The 21,989-nt window shown below is 39.2% G+C and overlaps 1 protein-coding gene across 1 annotated transcript in view; it reads left to right on the forward strand.

The window, feature by feature from the left end:
* Positions 1-373: 373 nt before the first annotated feature.
* HIF1A (hypoxia inducible factor 1, alpha subunit (basic helix-loop-helix transcription factor)) overlaps positions 374-21,989 on the forward strand; it is a 49,692-nt gene continuing 28,076 nt past the window's right edge. The window contains exon 1 of the mRNA XM_006891786.1: positions 374-423. Within this exon, the coding sequence (XP_006891848.1) occupies positions 389-423 (35 nt within the window). The 5' untranslated portion in view covers positions 374-388. The remainder of the gene's footprint in view (positions 424-21,989) is intronic.

A 21,989-nucleotide genomic window follows, 5' to 3' on the forward strand; every position in this document is an offset into this window, starting at 1 on the left:
GCGGGCCTGCGTGAGCGCGCGGCGGGTTCGGCGGGCGGGCGCGCTCCCGAGCGCGCCTCCGCCCTTGTCCGCCCCCTGCCGCTGCTTCAGCGCCTCAGTGCACAGAGCCGTCTGGTCTGAGGGAACGCGAGGATCGCCTTCGCCCCTGCTTCGGCCAGTGCTTCGGGCCAGGCCCTGACAAGCAGCCCGCAGAGAGGCTCTTTTCCGGCGGGACCTTTGCAGTTACAGACTCCTCCCCCTTTCCCGTGGACTCCGGAGGGGATTCCCGCCTCCAGCCCTCGCCTCTGGACCAGCCTCTTGTCTCTCCGCGCGTGGAGGGAGCCAGCGCTTAGGCCGGAGCGAGCCTGGGGGCCGCCGGCCGCGAAAGCATCGCAGGGACCCATTCGCCATGGAGGGCGCCGGCGGCGAGAACGACAAGAAAAAGTAAGCCCCTTCCGTCGACTCCGTTCCCTCGCGGCGCTGCCGCCCGCCCGGGACTCGCGGGCCGGCCTCAGCTTTCGGGAGTTGGGGGTGGGGGGGCGCGGCCTTTTTGTTTCTGCCTCTGCTCCCCCTCCCCTCTTCCCCCCAACCTCGGCGGCCGGCTCCCCCGCCGTCCACGTCGCCATCTTGTCGTGGGGGGTGGGAGATCCGTGGAAAGTGCTTTGGGAGCCGGGGTGTGAGCGCGGCGCGCGCCGCCTCCCCGCTTCGCGCCCCGGCCTGGCGTCGCCCTCGCCAGCCGCCCGGAGCTCCCCGCCTGCGCGGAGTCCTTCCCGGGAGGGGGCCGTGAAGCTCCGAGCAGGGGCGTGCTCCGCGAGCTTCCGCTCCTGCCCCCCGCCCCGCGTCCTCTCGGGCCCGCGGCAGAGCCTGCGCTCGCCCCCTCGCCGGCGCTGGCGGCCCGGGGGGCGCGGCCGGGACTGCGCGGCTCGGCCTGGGCTCCTGCCCCGCTCCTCCGCGTGGGCTCCGGCTCCTCGCTCGCCGGCCGCGCCGCCGTCTGCCTGTCCCTTTGTGCTTTTCCACATCGGCCGCCACGGCCTTCGGAGCCCAACTTTTCTCTTTTTCTTTCTTTCTCTTTTGCACGTGCAGGTTTTGTTTTAATCACCTGGAGATACAAACCCCCCCTAACCCCAAACTTGCCTAGGCTGGGAGGGTTGGAGCCATGCGAATTGAGGGAAATAGGACCAATTTTAAGAGAGCATCCAAATTCAGTATTGTGTGCGTGTCACTTGTCACGAGAGCTCGGTGTTCTAAAATGAATAGAACCTTCATTCATTCTTTGAAAATACACTAGGGGAAAACACTGTAGAGCCTGGTTAAAAATTTTTTGAGCCGTTTTTTCAGGGATTGAAAAGAAAAGTGTGATCAGAGCAAATGGAACGCGGCAGCGAAATGTTGCATGTTTTTCAGAGGGCTGAAATGGAAGGCTGTGGAAAAAGATCCTTCCAAGGCACTTTAACGCAATAGCCATTCCTTTAGAACTTGTTGCAGCTTTATGAAACACCACTGCAAGTTTGAGCCCAAGGGACACATGACCGAAGAATTACAAATTGTGGAGTGAATCAAGAATGAAGTAGCACCCTACTCCAAAATCTGTTTTGGTCCTCTTTGGTATTTTAACCTTTGAAGAAATCATTTTCAGGAATCGAAGAAAGGAAAGAGTTATGATTAATAGCCTGGATAGACTGTTGTCTTTGCCCTGCTCTGGGAGAGATTAATTTCTCTAATCAGTATCAACAGAAGATAACCTTGTGTGTATTCTTATTTTGGAGATCTCCTAACTTAATGTTACTTAAATAGAAATGTTACCTTCTCAGGTTTCATGCATTAGAGAATGCAACCATACAATTAAAAGCGTGGGCAAACAGAACAAGTTTACACTTAATTCCAAGAGTTGCCGGAAATTAATTGCAATTAATTTTGCAGAAGTGATTACAGTGCTTTTGATAAAATGATGAGACTGCTGTATTGTAAACTAAAGCCGATTACCTCTGGATAGTGCCAACTTTCTGTCCTTATTAGATGCTGATTCATATTTAATAAAATATTTCGTTAAGCACCAGTCAGTTCCTTTTTATGTGTGTTTTGGTTTTTGGTGTTTTTTTGGTGCTGTTTTCTTTGCAGTTGAGAAGATTGCGAGCAACCTTAATATGAATAAATTAATTAATTCTTGTGCATCACCTCCAATTCCAAAAGATCTTGGATTTGCATCTTTTCCTGTATGCTTTTTTAAATTATCATTTTGAACCCTAGATAGTTCAATCAAATTTGACAACCTTGGATCAGATTGAGTCATAATTCTCAGTATCACCATTAAGAATGGCTTCTGAGTCATTTTTGTTATGGTGGTTAGTTACAGTGGAGTTTATTCTGATTCTTGTTGACCCCATGTGTGCAAAGTTAGCAGCTGGAGAGTTGAAGGCTGTGACCTTTCAGAAACAGATCACTTACTATCTTTTGAGACATCTCTTGGTAGGATCAAACCTTTATACACTCACTACAGGCTTCCTTTTAGTTGTCTGTAAAAGGTACCTTTTAAAATCCTTTTCTAACCATTCTCAAACTTAAGCAGAAATACAAGTTAGGGATTGAGGGGCAAGAATTTCTGATATGTGAACTGAAAGTGAGATAAGGGGAGCAGTACAAGACTCTGTGCAAGTTTTCCATCTTAAATTAGCATGCAGAGTTGATGTAAGAAAAATTTCCCTTTTTTAGACAGTAGATGTAAGGATGTAAAAAGGTTGAGGGATTTGAAGAAATGGGAATGGAATGGGTATGTTATGTGATGGTTTTAAGATAGAGTATTTTATGTTCATTCCTTAGTTATAAGAACTGTGTTTCTTTCATAGCATATGCGTATAGAATTTAGAAACGGATAGGAAGAAGTTCATTGTTCTGCCAGATCCCTTCAAAGTTTTCCAAAACAAACAAACAGTTGTTGGATCATTAAAGTAGAATCTCTTGAGAGTGAACATTCCTTCACTTCCTTCTATAACTTTGTTCCTTTAAAAAGTGAAGAAACTTTTCACTTATTAGGAAACATCTTTCTTGTTACAATATTACTTAGACTTCCTTTCTAAAGAGGCAGAATGACCTGGGTGGTTTAAAACCTGGCATTAGACTCCTAGCTTTTTAACTTGTTACTTTGTAAACTTGGGTGAGTAACTGAACCCTTGTGAGCTAATTTCCACCTTTTGAAATGATGGTAATAATAGGAACTTTCTTGAGGTTGTTGTGAAATGAAGATTAGCTCTGATAATACATATAAGTTGCTTATCCCAGTGTTTAACATATGGGGCCTTGGTAACATTTTGTATACGGTGCAAATAAATGTACGTTTTAGTTTAAACTTCCACTTTTTTTGCAAGTTCTGTCTATGTTTTAGTGCTTCTCTCTGTCTTCATACATCTTCTCTTAAAAGTTTAGGGACTGACATTAGATCAAGAATGTTAAAGGGATTTGATTATTAAAACAGTAGTACATCACTGAGTTATGTTGGTATCTTATCAATTATTCTTAATAAGCAAATGTTTATTAAGACTCTTAGGCCCCCTTCATAATTCCTTACTCTTGAGTTTGCTCCTCAAATAGGCTACTTTGAATTTATTCTGGAGTCTTAGAGACTAATAATAAGGGTATACACTAACTGTGTGTGTATGTGACTTCATTTCACCAGGGTATATGCGAGGTGCATAGGATTGATGATATCATAAAACTTTTTCTCATGATGAGAATTACAGAGTAAGTAGTTTTCTAAATATTTTGTAAGTATTAATAGTCTTTGTTTAAAATGGGACCAAATAAAACGTACCAGCTTACATATACTAGAAAAACTGTCCTTTGCATGTTGATTTCTCCATAGTTAGGACCACTGGGTTCTATTTCAAGGCAAGTTTTGAAGCGTGTACTATTACTGCAAATTTTGTGGTATAATTTGTAGGAAATCTATGTTAATGCATTCATGTTCACTAACTTATTGGGTCCTTTAGGCCGATAAAGTTTATAAAGTGATAAAGTTGTATCTTACTATAAAATACCTTGGACAATTTGAAGTCACCAAATCTTTTTACCTGTTAACTTCTATTGTCTGAATCTAATAGTATCTGGACTCTAATTTTGTGCTGACAGTCTATTGTATGTTAATGGTGTGTAGGAGGTTAAGGAGATAAGCTTCTTGACTGATTTTTAAGAACTCACTGCCATGTATTGGGTTTAGTGGTTAAATGTATTGTTATCCTGTGTGTTGAAGATTTGAGTTATATATTAGTGCTAATCATGGACTCTTTTCTAGGCAAATCCAATTTATCACTATAAAAGATAAGGCACATAGAGCTCTTAAACATTTATTCAAATGGAACAAAATATGCTTGAGTGATTGAAAAATGAATATGCTTTGTAAACATTTACTTAAGTCACAGTAAATAAAGCTTTTCTTCAAACTCATAACTTATATATCAATTATAGAAAATACCAAAAAGTATAAAGGAAAAAATTCTCACATTCAGAGAGAACTCTTAGCATTAATACATTTTCTTCTATATACTTTTTATATGTATTATGTGGATGTATGTTTACTAACAGAAATAGTTTTGTTTGATCTACTCTACTCTTTTAATAGTATTCTTTACATGTCTTTTACTGTATTTTAATTACATGTTATTCCGTTAGATAACTTTTAGTTATTAAAGCACTGGAGCTTTGAATCCCAATTCTGCCACTTATCTCAACTGGTACAGAATTTTCTTCCTGTACCTTAGTTTTCTTGTCTATAACTGCCTAATACGGTGGTGGTGGTGGTGGCGGTGGCAGTTGCAGTTGCCATCAGATCAGAGCTGACTCATAGCTGACCCTCCAGCAGATTTTCAGAGACAGTAAGTAGAATGGGAGGAGATTTGCCTTTCTTCCGTCTACCGAGCAGCTGGTGGATTCAAACCACCTGCCTTTGGTTTGGCCTTGCAGCTCTTTAACACTAACTAGGCTACCAGAGCACTGTTAACTGCCTAATGTTTTTGAGTACTGTTGAGTTGGAGCTGAACCTCTAGCTGGTTTTCAGACAGTAAATCTCTTGGGAGGAACAACTGGTATGTTCAATCTGAGCAGTTCCTTACCTCTAGACCACTGTAAAATGCATAGGGCAATATTTGGCGAATAATAAATAGTACATATAAGTGTTTGCTATTAAATAAGATTACCATCGCATTTCTAAGCACTGGTGACCTAGTTAGCAAAAAGTTGCTCTGCAATAACGAAGGCATGTGGTTCGAATCGCACCAGCCACTCTGTGGGAGAAGGATGGGCAGTCTCCTCCTTTGTGATTAATTGCCTCTGAAAACCCTCTAGAAGGTCAGCTATGAGTCGGTTCTGACTCTGCGGTACACAACAACAACCCAACATCACCTTCCGCAATTATGTTTTTAAAATTTTTCTTAATGTAAACAAATATGAAGAAAGATCCTCAAGTCAAAATCAGGAATGTAAGGAGTAAATACTATGGTTCTTAGTAAAATAATTTGGCTTTTGGTGATGTTTAATGGGTGTTTACTTTTAGAGGAGATTTGATTGTAAAAATTAATTTACTCAATATCAAAACGAACTTTCTAAGAATGAGAAATAAAATTCTCATGGAAATTGTATATCCATATTGTTCCTAAAGGAATGTCTGCCTGGAACTGCTGAAATGATGTGTTTCCTCCTTTGATTGATATTACCTCTATGCAAAGCCATGAGTGATACTCCATCACCAAAGTTCTTGGAATAAGCTAGAGGGCCTTCCTATCAGATCAAGTCAGTATATATCATAAACTTTGTTCCTCTTGTCCACTCTGACCTATCTCTTTCTTTCATTTATCTCAAACCTACCTGAGGTGTTTCTTGTTTCTCCTGAATTTTTTTTGCTTCCTCCTGCATCTATACCTTTCCTCTGAGATTTATTGAAGGATCTTTTGGGGTGCATTCAGCTGCTAATGGAAAGATTGGTAGTTCAAGCCCTCCCAGGGACTCCACAATTAGGTGCTGTCGAGTTGAGTACAACTCAGAGTGATTCTGTGAAAACAGATCTGAACTTTGTCCTATGCTTTGCCATCCTCTTCATCGCTGATGAATTTAAGCTCATTACTGCAGTCACTGTGACAGTCCATCTTAATGAGGGTCTTCTGTCTTTTGCTGACCCTCCAACTTTCCAACCATGCTGTCCCTTTCCAAGGAATAGCCCCTTCTAACAACATACTCCAAATGTGTGAAATGATGTGCTTTGATACCTTTGCCTCCAAGGAATGCTCTGGCTATACTCTCTCCAAAACATACCTGTTTGTTCTTTTGGCAGTACTTTTCTCCATTACTACAAATAAAAGTCATCAGTTGTTCTTCTGTCATCCTTATTTTATTTTCCAGCTTTCAAATGCATAGCAAGTGACTGGAAAGACCATAAAGCTTAAATCAGATGGATCTTACTTAGTCTTCAAACTAAAAGCCTAGAAAACCTTAAGTGACGGGATTGCTATAAATGGAGATCAAGGTCACCTAGCAACAAAACAATGTATAACAAGTTAAAGAATTTCCTTTGACTTTTTCTGATCCAGACATTAAAATTCTATTCTTTTCGATTTCCTGAGGCCTTACTAAAAATGAAAAGTAAAGACAAGCTTGCCATTGCTTTCCCCTTCCGCATTTAGAGATTAGCATCTGTCTTTCCATTATATCAGCTGACTTCAAAATTTTGTTGAATAAAAAATTCCAGGCACTTATACCCGTGATGAAATTGGTTAAAATAGGAAGCTTATTTGTCATCGTAGCAAAGTGTGATACAAAAATCAATAATTTTAAAAGAACTTTTAACATTAGATTCAAGTGTACTTTTATTATAATAAAACCTTTCACAAGGTAAAAACTTGATTACTCTCATTGGTTTTCACCAAAACAAAACCAAGGCAATTTTGACTCATGATGACCCCATTAACGCAGATTAGAACTATACCATAGCATTTTCAAGACTGTAACTTTTCAAAAACAGATCATCAGGGTATATTCTGAGGCACCTTGGATGTAGTTGAACTGTGTGTGTGATTTTGTAAGGGCTTAAATATTTGTGCCACCATAGTAGATCCCTGAGTAAGCTATTTTTTGTTGTCATTGTTAACATAAACTGCTTTTTAAAATGTTTTTTAAAATGTGGGGTTTTTTTTATAAACTTGGAAAAAATTTGAAACTATATAAATAAACAGTATCATTGTCTGCTACTTCCTTACACAGAAGATATTAACATTTTAGCGTGAGTAGTTCTCTTTCTGTGCATAGGTATGCATGTGTTTTTAATTAGGTTATATATACTGTGTTTTTTAACTAGCTTTTTAAAAAAAGTATTGCTATCCCTGCTGGGGGTATCCTTGCTTACATGTTTTGAGAGATTTAGAATTTTGTAGAGTTATTGTGAAGATTAGAGACTAAGGTGCACCTGATCCAGGCATGGTCTTTGCAAATACTGGCCATGCATCAGAGAGTTGGACAGTGACTAAAGATGACAGAACAGTGCCTTTGAATTGTGCTGCTGGAGAAGATTATTGAACATACGATAGACCACTAAGAGAACAAACAGGTCTGTCTTAGAAAGGGTGAAACCAAGTTTCTCCTTTGAGGCAAAGATTTTGAAGTTCTATCTCAAATACTTTGAGCACATGGCCAGGAGGGACAAGTCCTTGGAAAAGGACATCATACCGAGAAGGGTGGAGGGACAGAACAGGCGAGAAAGACCCCAGATGAGATAGATGGACACAGAACTGGGGTAGTGAGGGTAGGTAGGTGGACTGAAGTCAGTGAGACCGGCTCAGGGCAGCCTTCAGAGCTGTTGTTTTTAGGGTCACTATGAGTCCGCAGGCAACTCGATGGCACATAACAACAACAACAAATTAGATAGTACTTAGCATAGTAAGTACATGGCCCTTAATGCTCTCAGGATATTGAATAAAGGCTACTTTACTGTTTTTACTTTTCTATTAAAACAAAGTTCAAACCAGGACAATTGCTGTTGAGTCAGTTACAATTCATGATGACTTCTATTGGGTTTCTAAGGCTGTAAATTTTGGTGGGATAAAAGCAACTATCCAAATATATTTTGGAAAATAATAAATAAACTTATTTTGAAAGGGTAGATAATTCCTATGACCACACTGGTTTTCTTGCCTCAGGGACTTTTGTGATTGTTGATATTGTTAGATGCTGTTGAATTGGTCCCAACTCATAGTGACCGAGTTGTACAATAGAACGAAGCACTACCCAGTCTTAAAGTGTGATCACAGTCATTGCTGTTTGAGCTTATAGTTGTACCCCCTTTGTCATGTTAGACCATCTTATTGAGGATCTTCGCTTTTATAAACTTTGAAGAGGTCATTTGCAGCAGATTTATCTGGTGCAATAATATAATTTCTTGACTATTTTCGTAGGCAATGATTCTGGATCGAAAAAAATATGACTCAGAATGTGATTTACAAGGAGTTTAAGCACAGAATATGTAGTAATTTAAGTATTATTAGAATATCATTAAATATTATTTCATAATAGTCTTAAAAGGCTGAATTACATTATATAGATGTTCCATCATTCCTTTATTTGGGATGATTCAGTTGAATTTATTGTTTCCCAATGATTAAGAATTAGTATTAATAGCTTTTTATCTGTATTTCTTGACAATTAAGTTCTAAGAAGTGGGATTACTGGGTCAAAAAAATGAAAAATGTTGGTACTTTCCAGAAAGTTTGGATACTTTCTATCAGTATTTTCATCTTAATTTGACTCTACAATCAGCCCCGTTGGTACCAGCAGTCGGAAGATCAAAAGACATAGTGCACTGGGAAAGTCTCCTGTCAGAGACCTTGCCAAATTACTGGAAAGCAGTGATACCAGTTTAAAGACTGTTTAAAGTGCATCTGATACAGATCATGGTCTTTTTGCTATGCATCTCAGAGCTGTAACAGTGAAGAAGGATGGCAGAGAAGAATTCATTGCTTTTGTGTTGTGGTGTTGAAGAGTACTGACTGTCCTATGGACTACCAAAAGAATAAACCGGTATCTTGGGGAAAGTATAGCAAGAGTGTTTTTTGGAGGCAAAAGTGGCAAAGTGTCTTCCCACATATACTTTGAGCATGTTCTTAGAAGGGGCTGGCTAGTCTCAGAAAGGGAAATCGTGCTTGGAAAGGAGGAGGGTCAGCAAAAGAGTAGAAGACTCTTATCAAGACGGATTGACACAGAGACTGCAGCAGTCCAGTTGATTGTGCGGTGAGGTTGGCACAGGACAAAACAGAGTTCAGATCTGTTATTCATAGGGTCTCTATGAGTTGTATTTGATTCGACAGCACTTAACAAAACCAATATTTGAGGGTCAGCAAAAAGGAAGACTTTCAGTGAGATGGATTAACACTGTGCCTGCAAGAATGAGCTCCAAGCACAATACCAATCATGAAGAGGGTGCAGGATCCGGCAGTGTGGTACTCTTGTTGTACATAGGGTCATTGAGAAGTCAGGACCGCTATTATAAAACAGAACTGACATGGAGCTTGGGGGAAATTAAGAAAAGAGTGGATTTTAAAAAGCCCAACATAGAACACATTAACATCATTAAAGTTCATTCATTTTAAATTTGGATCATTAACAATTTGTTAAGTGTATTAGAATTCTTTTTATTGCAAGCAGTGAGACATGGCTTGCTTGAGGGGAGAAAGCAGCTATTGTATCACACAATTTAGCTTTGGCTTAAGGAATAATTTATAGAAACTGAAGTGATAAAGTCCTTAAAGTGTAACCTGTGACTTTCCCAGGGATTCATATGTCTGTTCATTGGCTTTATGTTCCCATTGACATATGGGATCATGAAAGATGGTCACTGGCATTCCTAACCCTACATCATTGTAGTTTGTCCTTTAAAAAAAAATGAAGAGACAGTAAGAGACCTAAAGAAATCAAAAAATGTTCCCTGTTCGTGAATAGGAAGACTCATTATAGTGAAAATTATCCTACCAAAGGCAATCCCTATTCAGTGCAATCCCAGTGGGTACCAAATTCATTTTTCAAAAAGAAAAGCCAGCAGTAATAGCCAAGTTCAATAGAGCAGCAAAGAGTAAATGATGGTGAGAGTGTGGACAGGTAGAACTCCTAGTCACTGCTGGTAGGAGTGTAAAATGATGCAACCACTATGGAAGGCAGTTTGGTGCTTTCTCAAAATGCCATTTAACACAGCAATTCCATTACTGGGAATATACCCTAAAAAAACCAAAACCACTGTTCACACAGATGTATGCACACCTATGTTTCTTGCTACATTATTTATAGTAGCAAAGATATGGAAGCAACCCAAGTGCCTGTCAACAAATGAATGGATAGAAAAACTGGTATACTCGTGTAATGGAATACTACAGCACTGAAACAGTGATCTCGTAAAACATTACACAACATGGTTGACCCTGGAGAACATTATGCTGAGAGCAAATGAGCAAATGCTACATGATGCCACTATTATAAAACAGAACTGACACGGAGGTTGGGGGAAACTAAGAGGAGATAAATAATACTGCATTGGAACAGATGAAGGAAAGAACTATTTAAAAGGAATATAAGATTAGGCATTATATATATATTATGACAACAGCCCTGAATAAGAGGTAACATTGCAAAGAGACTTTGGAGAGGGGTGCAAGGGTGGAAAGGGAATTGTGCAACAATCAATGACTTTTTTTTTAAGTGAACTGGGAGACGGAAAAGGGAAGGAGAGGAAGGAAAATGTGCAAAAATGAATGAATAAATATCCAACTTTTCTGTAAACTTTTGTTAAAATCACAATTAAAATAAAATTTTTATTAAAAGAAAATGCAGTTGGAAAATTTATTTTAAAAAGCAAGAGATTCTGAATAAACAAAAATGAACTGGGAGGCATAGCACTCCCTGATCTTAAAACCGACTTCATAGCTGTAATAACAAAACAATGTGGTACTGGTACACTGACAGAGATATACTCCGAAGGGAAGGAATTGAGAATCAAGAAATTGATCCATCTTATCTACAGTCAGCTGGTATTTGACAAGAAAACAAAACCTAATGGTGAAATGACAACCTCATCATTGAATGGAGTTGGCAAAACTGGACTTCTTCCTGCAGAAAGCAAAAGCAGGATCCACCTCTCACACCATACACAAAAAATCAACTCAAGATGGATCAGACACATTGAGGTAAAAAGCCTAGAATAATAAAGATCATAAGAGACAAAATGAAACCAAATATAACCCAATTGGAAATTGGGTAAAAGACATGGAAAGACTTTTCACAGAGGAGGACATTTGGATTGCCAACAGATCCATGAAGAGATGCTAAAAATCAGTGGTAATAAGAGAGACGCAGATCAGAACCACAATGAGATAGCATCTGACTCCTGGAGTGGTGGCATAGTTTAAAGCAGTAAATATTGGAGAGAATGTGGAGAGACTGGAACTCTCATAAGTGGTTATGGGATATAATATAGTACAAACACTCTGAAAGACACCTCAAAAAAGCTGAATGTGGAAATTCCATAGAACCCATCTGTTCCACTCCTAGGAGGAAAATAGAACCAAGACACAAATGGAGATTTGTACACTGATGTTCACAGCACCATTATTCATAATAGCAAGAAAATGGAAACAGCAAAAATGTCTATCAGCAAATGAATGGATTGAAAAATCATGATACAGTCACATGATTTAATACTATGCAGCACTCAGGAGCAATGGTTTTGAGAAATACTGTATAACGTGGGAGAGGCTGGAGAGCATTATGCTGAGTGAACTTAGTCTTATAAGGACAAATACTGCATAAGACCATTATTGTAAAAATAGAAGGATTTACTAGTAAGATGTGTACCAAAGTCCAAAAGGGGGAAGGAAGGAGAGTGGGAATCTTGAGGCCATGGAATTTGGTGGGCAGAGCGAGGGAGTAAAGAAATTAAAAAAGATCCAATGGGGACTTGAAAAGGTAGAGTAATGATGGGAATGGATCAGGGGTGATTCATTTTATAAAATCCAATTTATGGGAGTGATAATGTGAAAGAAACTGTGTAAATGGAGGAATGCATGAAACACAACTTATATAAATGAAACACTGTATATGACTTTTTTATTTAAACCAATATAAAATTTTTAAAAGGTAAAATAGAAGATACATTTTTTTACATTAAGTTCTAGAACATCAGCTAAAACAGTCAAAAGATTGAGAATAAAAAAACTCAAGATATTTTAAAATGTACAGTTGTTTTTATTAATAAGTTGATAAAAGAAGTACTGCTTGAATAGTTATAATACTAAATATGATTGGCATAATAAATAAAATGTTTTGGGTAAAAAAGAAAAGAACTAACCTCTATCTTCTAATATCTATATTGTTGTTTTAAGGAAGAATGCCAGTTTGCTTCAAAGTCTATTCACTAACAACCCAAACGGAAGGCTGCCAATTATATGGATCCAGTTATCTTGTAGATTATTTGATTGTTCCCATCTGTAAACTAAAAAATAAATATCTCCTGAAATTAACAGGTTTCGTTTTGCAGTATATGTCTATAGTACATAGGATACACGGGAGCTCTGGTGGCCTTGTGGGAAAATGGTTGCCCTGTCAACCCAAAGGCAGGAGAGAAGTTCAAATCCACCAGCTGCTCTGAGGAAGAAAGATGGGCCGTTTCCTTCCTTGCAGTTTATAGCCTCTGACTCACAGAGGTTCAGTTACGAGTCTGTTCAAACTTGACAGCAGTGAGTTGTTTTTATCAATATGTAGAGGATACTAGATCAATTACTGATACAATGTGATGAGTGTGAATTTTTAGTTTTGTGCATTATCACATGGATTCACAATCTCTAATATTTTAACAGGCATAGAATTTATGCAGCTGTACTTGCCATGACTTTTTGGGAAACTTGAGAGTCTCCACTCCAGTAGATGGTTGTTATTGTTATGTGCCATCAAATCACCTGTGACTCATAGCGATCCTATGTTCAGTAGCTCTGAACTCTGTCCTATCCTGAACCAGTCTCACCATTTTTAAACCTGGCTTTTGTTTCCGATAGTTCTCTGTCAATGTGTACTGTTCCAGTCGGTTTTTTTATAATCTTCAGCAGGATTTTTGCTTAGGTGTGATATCAGTGATACTGTTTGATAATTTCCACACTCTGTCAGGTCACCTTCTTTGGGGATGGAAGTAAATATGGATCTTTTCCAGTCTGTTGGTCAGATAATTGTCTCCCAGATTTCTTGGCACAATGTGGTAAGCACATCCATGGTAGCATCTATTTGTGAAATTAGTCATTTGGTAATCCATCAATTCCTGGGGTCTTATTTTTTGCCATTTCCTTTAGAGCAACTTGGTGAACATCCTCCTTCATCACCATTGCCTCTTGATGATAGGTTGTTTCATTAAATTCTTGTGTCAGCCAGTTCTTTAGGGTACAGTGACTCTGTGTACTCTTTCCATCTTCTCCTAATGCTTCTTGGATCTTTCTGCCCATAGCATTCTTAAGTACTGCAACTCAAGGCTTGAATTTGTTATTCAGTTCCTTCAGCTTGGTATCAGTTTAATGTGTGTATGTGTGTAAGTTGCCCTATTGGTGTAGTGGTTAGGTGCTTAGCTGCTAACTGAAAGGTCAGAAGTTCTATTATCTACCAGTTCCTCTATGGAAGAAAGGTGTAGCTATATGCTTCTGTTAAAAAAAAAAATAATAGAAACTTAGGGACCTCATGGGGCACTTTTATTCTGTCAGATTTGACTTAATGGTAATTGTTAAGATGTGTTACATACACATTATGCAAAAATGGATTCATATTCAAATTTGTTAGGTGGCCTACTCTTTTTAGTTAAATTGTAATATCTTTTGTAAACAAAGATAAGTTTTTGTAGACTACCTTTTATCCTAAAATTTCATATTAGTTGGTTTTATGGAAAAATGATTTCTATAGTTAGTATTGTCAGAGATTGACCCTGACAAGTACTGTTGAATAAAGTTAAAAAAAAGGGGGGGGAGGCGTGTATAAATTTTGAATATAGAATCTAAGTCCTGTGAGGGTAGAAATTTGGTCTCTTTTGTTCAGTATGCTGTACCTAGGAATAACAATGCTATGTAATTTTTTAACATGAGGGTTTATTTTCAAATTTATTGGTGAGAAATTTCCCAGACAAAAGAACATAAGAGATAACTATTCTGAACATGTAATCTGTAGTTAATATGAACTGCTAATTTTTTGCTGTGTTTTTGTTTCTTCCATTATGTAGGATGTGTTTCTTGTTAAACACTATCTGTTTCAAAGTATTGTGGGTTTTTAACAATGCCTAGGTAGAAAATATAACAACAGATCTTATTAATAACCAGAATACTCATAATAATAAATATAAGACACTTTGGTTAGACCATTTATGAGAAATTGCCCTTATCCCTACTCTTGGGGGGGGGGGCAGTAAGATTAGGAATCACCTTGATGAAAACCTCATGTCATGAAGAAAAATTGAAAAATTACTCTTTTAAAAGATTGTAGATAAGATTTTATCTCAAATTTTGGTTACACATATTTATAAAGGTATTGATTTAATTTTGGTAAGAACATAAAATGCAAATTCATAAATTTTTCTCACTGCCTTTAATTTACACAAAGTAGTAAAAGACATGGGGTACAGTGATAATAGAAATAAGCACTGAACCTCAACAAGTTGATGTTCTAGTTTTCAGCGTTCTCCTTTATACTACTTTCTTCTCCGGCAAGATCACTTACTCTCACTGATGTCAGCAGTGCTGTTCACTGTTAGCCTGCTTGATGGGTTTTTAAAAAAAATCAGTAGCTGAAAGCAGAGAATACCAGAAGAATGTCTATCTGTGTTTCATTGATTATGCAAAGGCATTTGATTGTGTGGATCATAACAAACTGTGGCTGACTCTGAGAAGAATGGGAATCCCAGAATATTTAATTGTGCTAATGCGAAACCTATACTTGGACCAAGAGGCAGTAGTCAGAACAGAGCAGGGTAACACTGCATGGTTCAAAATAGGGAAGGGTGTACGCCAGGGATGCATCCTGTCTCCATACCTTTTCAACATGTATGCAGAGCAGATTGTCCGAGAGACTGGGCTCTATGAGGAGAATTGTGGCATCAGGATTGGTGGAAGATCTATTAACAATCTGCGTTATGCAGATGACACAACCCTGCTTGCTGAAACTGAGGAGGACCTCATGCATTTGCTGCAAAGGGTCAAGGACTGCAGCCTTCAGTATGGACTGAGGCTCAATGTCAAGAAGACAAAGATTCTCACCACTGGACCAATTGGCAGTGTCAGGATGGATGACGAAGAGATTGAGAGTGTTCACAGCTTCAGTTTGCTCGGCTCCACAGTCAACACTCTTGGCACCAGCAGTCAGGAAATCAAAAAGCGTATCGTGATGGGAAAGTCTGCTGTTAGGGACCTCTCTAAAGTACTCAGGAGCAACAGTGTCTCTCTGGAGACTAAGGTCTGCCTGATACAGGCCATAGTATTTGCAATCGTTTGTTATGCATCAGAGAGTTGGACAATGACTAGGGAGGACAGAAGGAGAGTGGATGCTTTTGAGCTGTGGTGCTGGAGAAGGGTACTGAATGTACCATGGACTGCCAGGAAAACAAACAGATTCGTCTTGGAGAGGATTAAACTAAGCTACTCCTTGGAGGCAAGGATTCTGGGGCTTCGTCTGACATACTTTGGACATGTTGCCAGGAGGGACGGGTCCTTGGAGAGGGACATCATGCTTGGGAGGGTGGAGGGACAGCGCAGGAGGGGAAGACCCTCTATGAGATGGATTGATTCGGTGACTGGGGTAATCGGGATGGGTGTGTCAGAGGCAGTGCGGTTGGCGCAGGATAGAGCAGGGTTTAGGGCTGTTGTGCATAGGGTCGCTATGAGTCGCAAACGACTTGATGGCACATAACAACAACAACAAAAAAAAAAGTAAAAAAAAATAAATCAGTAGCTGCTGTATTTTACAGTTTAGTGATGTAACATTTCTTAGGTTCTAGAAACTGAGCTAAATGAGGAAAGAGTTGTTTTGTACACATTAGCTGCTTTCATAATCCATTATTGTAGCATCTATTTTTACTGTAGTTAATGTGTGCTTATACTTAATTTGATAAAATATCAACTTATTAATACATAGGCAAAATTAGCACTTACTGATACCTCTTGTATGTTGGGAATTCCCATAGATGCTTAGGATATGTCTCTGAACAAAATATTAAAATCTGCCCTTACAGAGTTGGCATTCCAATGTAAGTGTGGGTTGTTGGTCAATAACAAATGGGTAGGGGTAAATACAACAGAGTGCAGAAATTATTGAACAGTATAATTTATGGCAAACACAAGTAAAATCTTAACAATTATTATAAAAACAGCTACGCTAGTACATTGAGAAGTAACTGTCATATACTCAAGTCACCATTGCTGAAGCAGAGAACACCAGAAAGATATTTATTTGTATTTTGTTGACTGTGCATAGGTATTTTAGATCATAATAAATTATGGATAACATTATTGAAAAGACTATTCCAGAATACTTAGTTGTCTTCCTGTGGAACCTGTACTTTAACCAAGAAGTAGTTGTTCAGACTGAACAAGTAGATGTTACATGGTTTAAAATTAGGAAAGATATGCATCAGGGTTTCATACTTGCACCATACCTGTTCAGTTTGTACTCTGAACAAGTAATTTGAGAAGCTGTGCTGTATGAGGAAGATTGTGGCATTAGGATTGGAAGAATACTCTTCAGCAATCTGGATGTGCAGGTCACCTAACCTTGCTGGCTGAAAATAGAACTTGAAGCACTTAGAAGCTCAAAGACTTAGTATGGATTATACCTCAACATCAAGAAAACAGAAATCCTCCTGATAAATAGGAGACCTATAGTGACTTGATAGATGGAGAAAAGATTGAAGGTGTCAGGCATTTCATTTTACTTTGATTAACAGTGGGCATCCTCAGAAACAACAGTCAAAGGATCAGATGACACATTGCATTGGGTAAATAGGCTGTTAAGAACCTCTTCAAAGTGCTAAAGTGCAAAGAAGGCATTTTAGAGACTTAAGGTGCACATGGCCCAAAGCCATGGTATTTCACTTGCTGCTTATGCGTTTAGGAGACCTGTGTGGCTTAGTGTTAAGCAGTTAAACTGCTGATGTAAAGATATGCAATTCGAGTCCATTAGTTACTCTACTGGAGAAAGAGGAACATTCTTTTCCTGTGCAGTTTGGAGGGTCAGCTATGATTTGCTTCCAACTCCATAGTACAGAACAACAACATGTGCTTGTGAAATTGGACAATTAATAAGGTAAATTAAAGGAGGATTAACTCGAACATGCTGACATCAATTCCAACTCATAGTGGTCCTCCCTCCATTAGGTTTCCAAGGCTTTACATCTTAACTGGAGGAGACTGCCATCTTTTTCCTTTGAAGAAGCTGGTGCATTTGAACTGCTAAAGATGTGTGGCTTTTTGATTAATGGCACAGCATGCTAAAGTATACACCACCAGGGCACACCTGAAGGTGATTGATGCCTTTGAATTGTGGAGTTGGCAAAAAATGCTGAATAGGCTATGGATTGTCAAAAGAACAAACCCTAGCTTTGAGGAATGCAGCCAGAGGGCTCCTTAGAAGCAAGTATGGTGAAACTTAGTCTCACATGCTTTGGACATATTTCGGGGGGGGGGGTGTCAGTCCTTAGAAAAAGATACCATTCCTGGAAAAATAGTGGATCAGGAAAAAAGGAAGACCCTCACAAGATAGATTGACATAATGACTGCATCAGTAGGCATGGTTCATTCTATTGTATGTGGGGTCACTATGAGGTGGAGCTGACTCAGTTGATTAAGTACTATGGAAAAAGTAAAACCAGGCAAAAAGGCCAAGATAGAAGCACTGTTGAAGGATCTTAGGGAGATGTTGAAATTGGGGCAAATACTTGAAGACAATGAGGAGGAAGCAAGCTATGTAGATATCTGAGGAAACTGTAGTGTAGGCAAAAGAAGCAGGCACTATGAAGGCTCTAAGACAGGAGTGTTCCCAAAGTATTTGAAGAACTCAAAGAAACCAGTTTGGTTAGAATGGAGTGAACAAGATGAACACAGTAGATGGAAACGAAGTCAGAGGCAATGGCACTCGATCATGTACATTGTAAGGAGTTTGACTTTTAGCCTGGATGAAGCAAGAAACATTTTAAGCAGAGTGATGTAACCTGAATTTTCCTATTAAAGGTATTACTCTCATGCTGACAATGCAGACATTTGATTGTGTGGACCATAACAGAAAATGGCTAACATTGAGAAGAATGGGAGTCCCAGAACAATTGTGCATATGTGAAATCTGTACCTAGACCAAGAGACTGTTGTACAAACACAGCAAGTGCTTAAAATTAATTAGGACTAGTATGTGTCAGGGTTGTAGCATTTCTCTATACCTATATAAACTGTATGTTGAATAAATTATTGAAGAAACACTCGTCAATAACCTTCATTATGCAGATGATACAACTTGCTTGCTGTAAAGGGAGGAGGATTTGAAGAGCTTGCTGTAGAAAAGCAAAAACTATATACTTCTATATGGATTGCATATCAGCATCAAGAAAACAGAAATCCTGGCCACTCATATAGGCAACATCGTAATAGATGGAGAAGAGATTCAAAGTGTCAGTGACTTTATCTTACTTGGAACCACAATCTGTCACTTTGTACCAGCAGTCAAGAGATCAGGAGACATAATGAATTGAGAAAGTGTGCAGTCAGGGACCTGTTAGTTTGAGGTCTGAGGTGCACCTTATTCAGGCCATGGTCTTTTCAGCCACTTTATATTCTGATGAGAGCTGGACAGGGAGTAAGGATGACAGAAGAATTGATGCCTTTGAACTGTGATGTTGGAGAAGAGTATTGAATATCTCATGGTCTGCCAAAAGAACAAACATATTTTGGAGATGGTGCAGCCTGAGTGCTCTGTGAAGGCAAAGATGATTAACTTTGCCTCATACACTGTGGGGATGTTGTTAGGAGGGACTATTCACTGAGAGCCACATCATGCTTAGGAAGGAGGAGGGACAGTGAAATAGAGGAAGAACCTTGACTAGGTGGAATGACAAAGAGGCTGTAACAATGGGCTCAAGTGTGTCAAAGATTGTGACGGTGGCACAGGAGAGGATAGGGTGCTGATCTTATGTTAGTAGGGACACGATGAGTCATACTTGACAGCACATAACAACTCTGTAATACAACACCTGGCAGCGATTACTGAGGTCTCTTGGGACTACAGTTAAGAACTCAAGTTAAAAGCTTAGTGGTTCAAGCTTACTTAGAAACACCTTAGAAGACAAGCCTTGTTACCTGCTTCTGGAAGGGCACAGTCTTGAAAATCCTATGGTGTAGCTCTGCACTGCACACATTAAGTCGCCTTAGGTTGGAATGAACTCAGTGGCAACAAAGAGCAACAACGATGTTCTTGGGATAGACTGAGGAGGGCAGGAAAATAGAAGTAGATTTTCACTCATATCAAATACACATATCTATACAAGTGAACTTTCAGATAATCATAGTAAATACAAATATGCCTTATCGGTATGCTGGATAGTTATGAATGAAGATTGAAAGGACAAAATAAAAACCCACAAAAAATCACAAGCATAGTGATAATTAAGAAGGCGTCTTGAAAATTTCACATATAAAAATACCAAGCCACATATCAGGAAGGGTACCCCAGACAGAGGGAGGTAAGCAAGTCAGAGAGGAGTGAAATGTTAATATGCTTCTGATTAATTGTAGTGTGGCTTAAAATGTGACTATGTCCAGTAATAAGCATGGAAAAAATGGGCAGGAAAGCAGGTAATTAAGGGCTTCTTTTTAAAATAGATTTTGTCTAATTACAGTTGATAACATTTTAAGTAGGGCATATACAGGTGTGTATTTTAAAAGCTTATTGAGTTGTAATTTAAGAAATTAAAACAAAGTAACACTGTTTTTTCCCTCTGACTGTGTGAGTGATAGCTGCTGTCATGTCACACTGTGATCATCAATAGGACATTGATGACCATCTGACTACTGCAGTGGAAACTAATGATTATTGAAGTTCTTCACCCTGGGAAGGCAACAAACAGTTCCTAAGTAATTCGAAAAAACTAGCAAGAATGTACAAGTCCACACCAAATACCATATTTGTGTTTGGATTCAGAACCCACTTTAGTGATGGCAAGACTACGACTTTGGCATGATCTGCATGATCCCTGGATTATGTGAAGAAAAATAAAACCAAACCCAGACTGGCAGGACATGACCTTCATGAGAAGACAACAACATCAAGGAAAGAATAAGATGAACAAAGTTGAGGACTGCAAAGGTCATTGTCTGAGCCAGCAAAAAAGGAGGAATAAACATTTTCTAGGGACTTGAATGGAAATGTTGGAAACAGGGAAGAATGATCAGTAGTCAAAAGCAGGACTTGGTGATAGAAATATCATTCTGTACAATCAGTGTCCTGTTCATTGCAAACTTTTTTTTTTAAATTTTTTTGTGCATGTACGTGCATATACTGTCAAATCAGATCTGACTGGTACCAGGAGCATATTGCTCTCCCTTCTCCAGCAGAGCATCTGGTAGATTCAAGCTGCACACCTCTGGGATTACAGTGCATCTTCTTGCCACTAGGCCACCAGAGCTCCCTTGCAAACACTTTTAATAAGAAACATAAATGGCAGCTATACACATGGATTTCACCTGATGGTCTACACAGGAATCAGATTGACTACATCTGTGGAAGAAATTGCTGGAGACAATATCAGCTATGAAAACTAGACCAGGTGTTGATTGTGGTACAGTCTATCAGCTATTCATATGCAAGTTCAAATTGAAGCTAAAGAAAAATCAAATCCACAAGAACCAAGTTAACTTCCAGTCTATCCCACCTGAATTTAGACCTTCTCAGGAACAGGTTTGAAGCCTTGAACACTAATGAGCAAAGACCACATGAGCCGTGGGAGGCTATCAAGAATATTCATGAAGAATGCAAAAAGTCTTTACAAAGAAGTGAATGACGAAGATGGATGTCAGAAGAGACTCTGAAAATTGCACTAGAATGCTGAGAAGCCAAAGCAAAGGGAAGACATAAAGTTAGGGAGCTGAACAGAAGTTGTCGAAGGAAAGCTCAGGAAGAGAAAGCAAAATATTATAATGAAATGTGCAAAGAGCAGGAGTTGAAAATCAAAACGGACAAACTCGCTTAGCATTTCTGAAGCTGAAGGAACTGAAGAACATGTTTAAGCCTCAAGTTGCAATCCTTAAGGATGCTGAAGGCAGAATGTTGGATACCCAGGAAGCATCAAAAAAAGATGGAAGGAGGAGTGCACAGAGGCATTATATCAAAAAGAAGTGGCTGACACAGAAGAATTTCATGAAACAACATAAGATCAAGAGGCAATGGTGATGAAAAAGGAAGTTTACCAAGTTGCTCTGAAGGAATTGGCAAAAATCAAGGCCCTAAGAATTGACGACACAGCAGTTGACATACTTCAGCAAACAGATTCTGCCCTGAACACGCTCACCAAGTTATGCCAAGAAATCTGGAGGACAACTACCTGGCCACCTGACTAGACAAGATCTGTGTTTATTCCCATTCCGAAAAAAAAAAAAAGGTGGCCTGACAGAGTGTGGGTGTTATTAAAAAATATCACACACAAGCAAGATCCTGCTGAAGATTATCAAAAAATGACTGGAACAGTATATCAGCACTTCTGAAATGCAGGCTGGGTTTAGAAGAAGCCATGGCATATATAAGGATATTACAGCTAATGGCAGATGGAGCTTGGCCGAAAGCAGAGAGAGCCAGAGAAATGTCTTTCTATGTTTCAGTGACTATACAAAGACATTTGACTGTGGATCACAATAAATTGTGGCTAACTAAGAAAAATGGGAATCCTAGAACACTTAATTGTGCTCATGCAAAACCTATACTTGAACCAGGAAGCCGTA

Source organism: Elephantulus edwardii, unplaced genomic scaffold, assembly GCF_000299155.1.
Source record: "Elephantulus edwardii isolate Elephantulus edwardi_28Jun2011 unplaced genomic scaffold, EleEdw1.0 scaffold00104, whole genome shotgun sequence".
Taxonomy (NCBI): domain Eukaryota; kingdom Metazoa; phylum Chordata; class Mammalia; order Macroscelidea; family Macroscelididae; genus Elephantulus; species Elephantulus edwardii.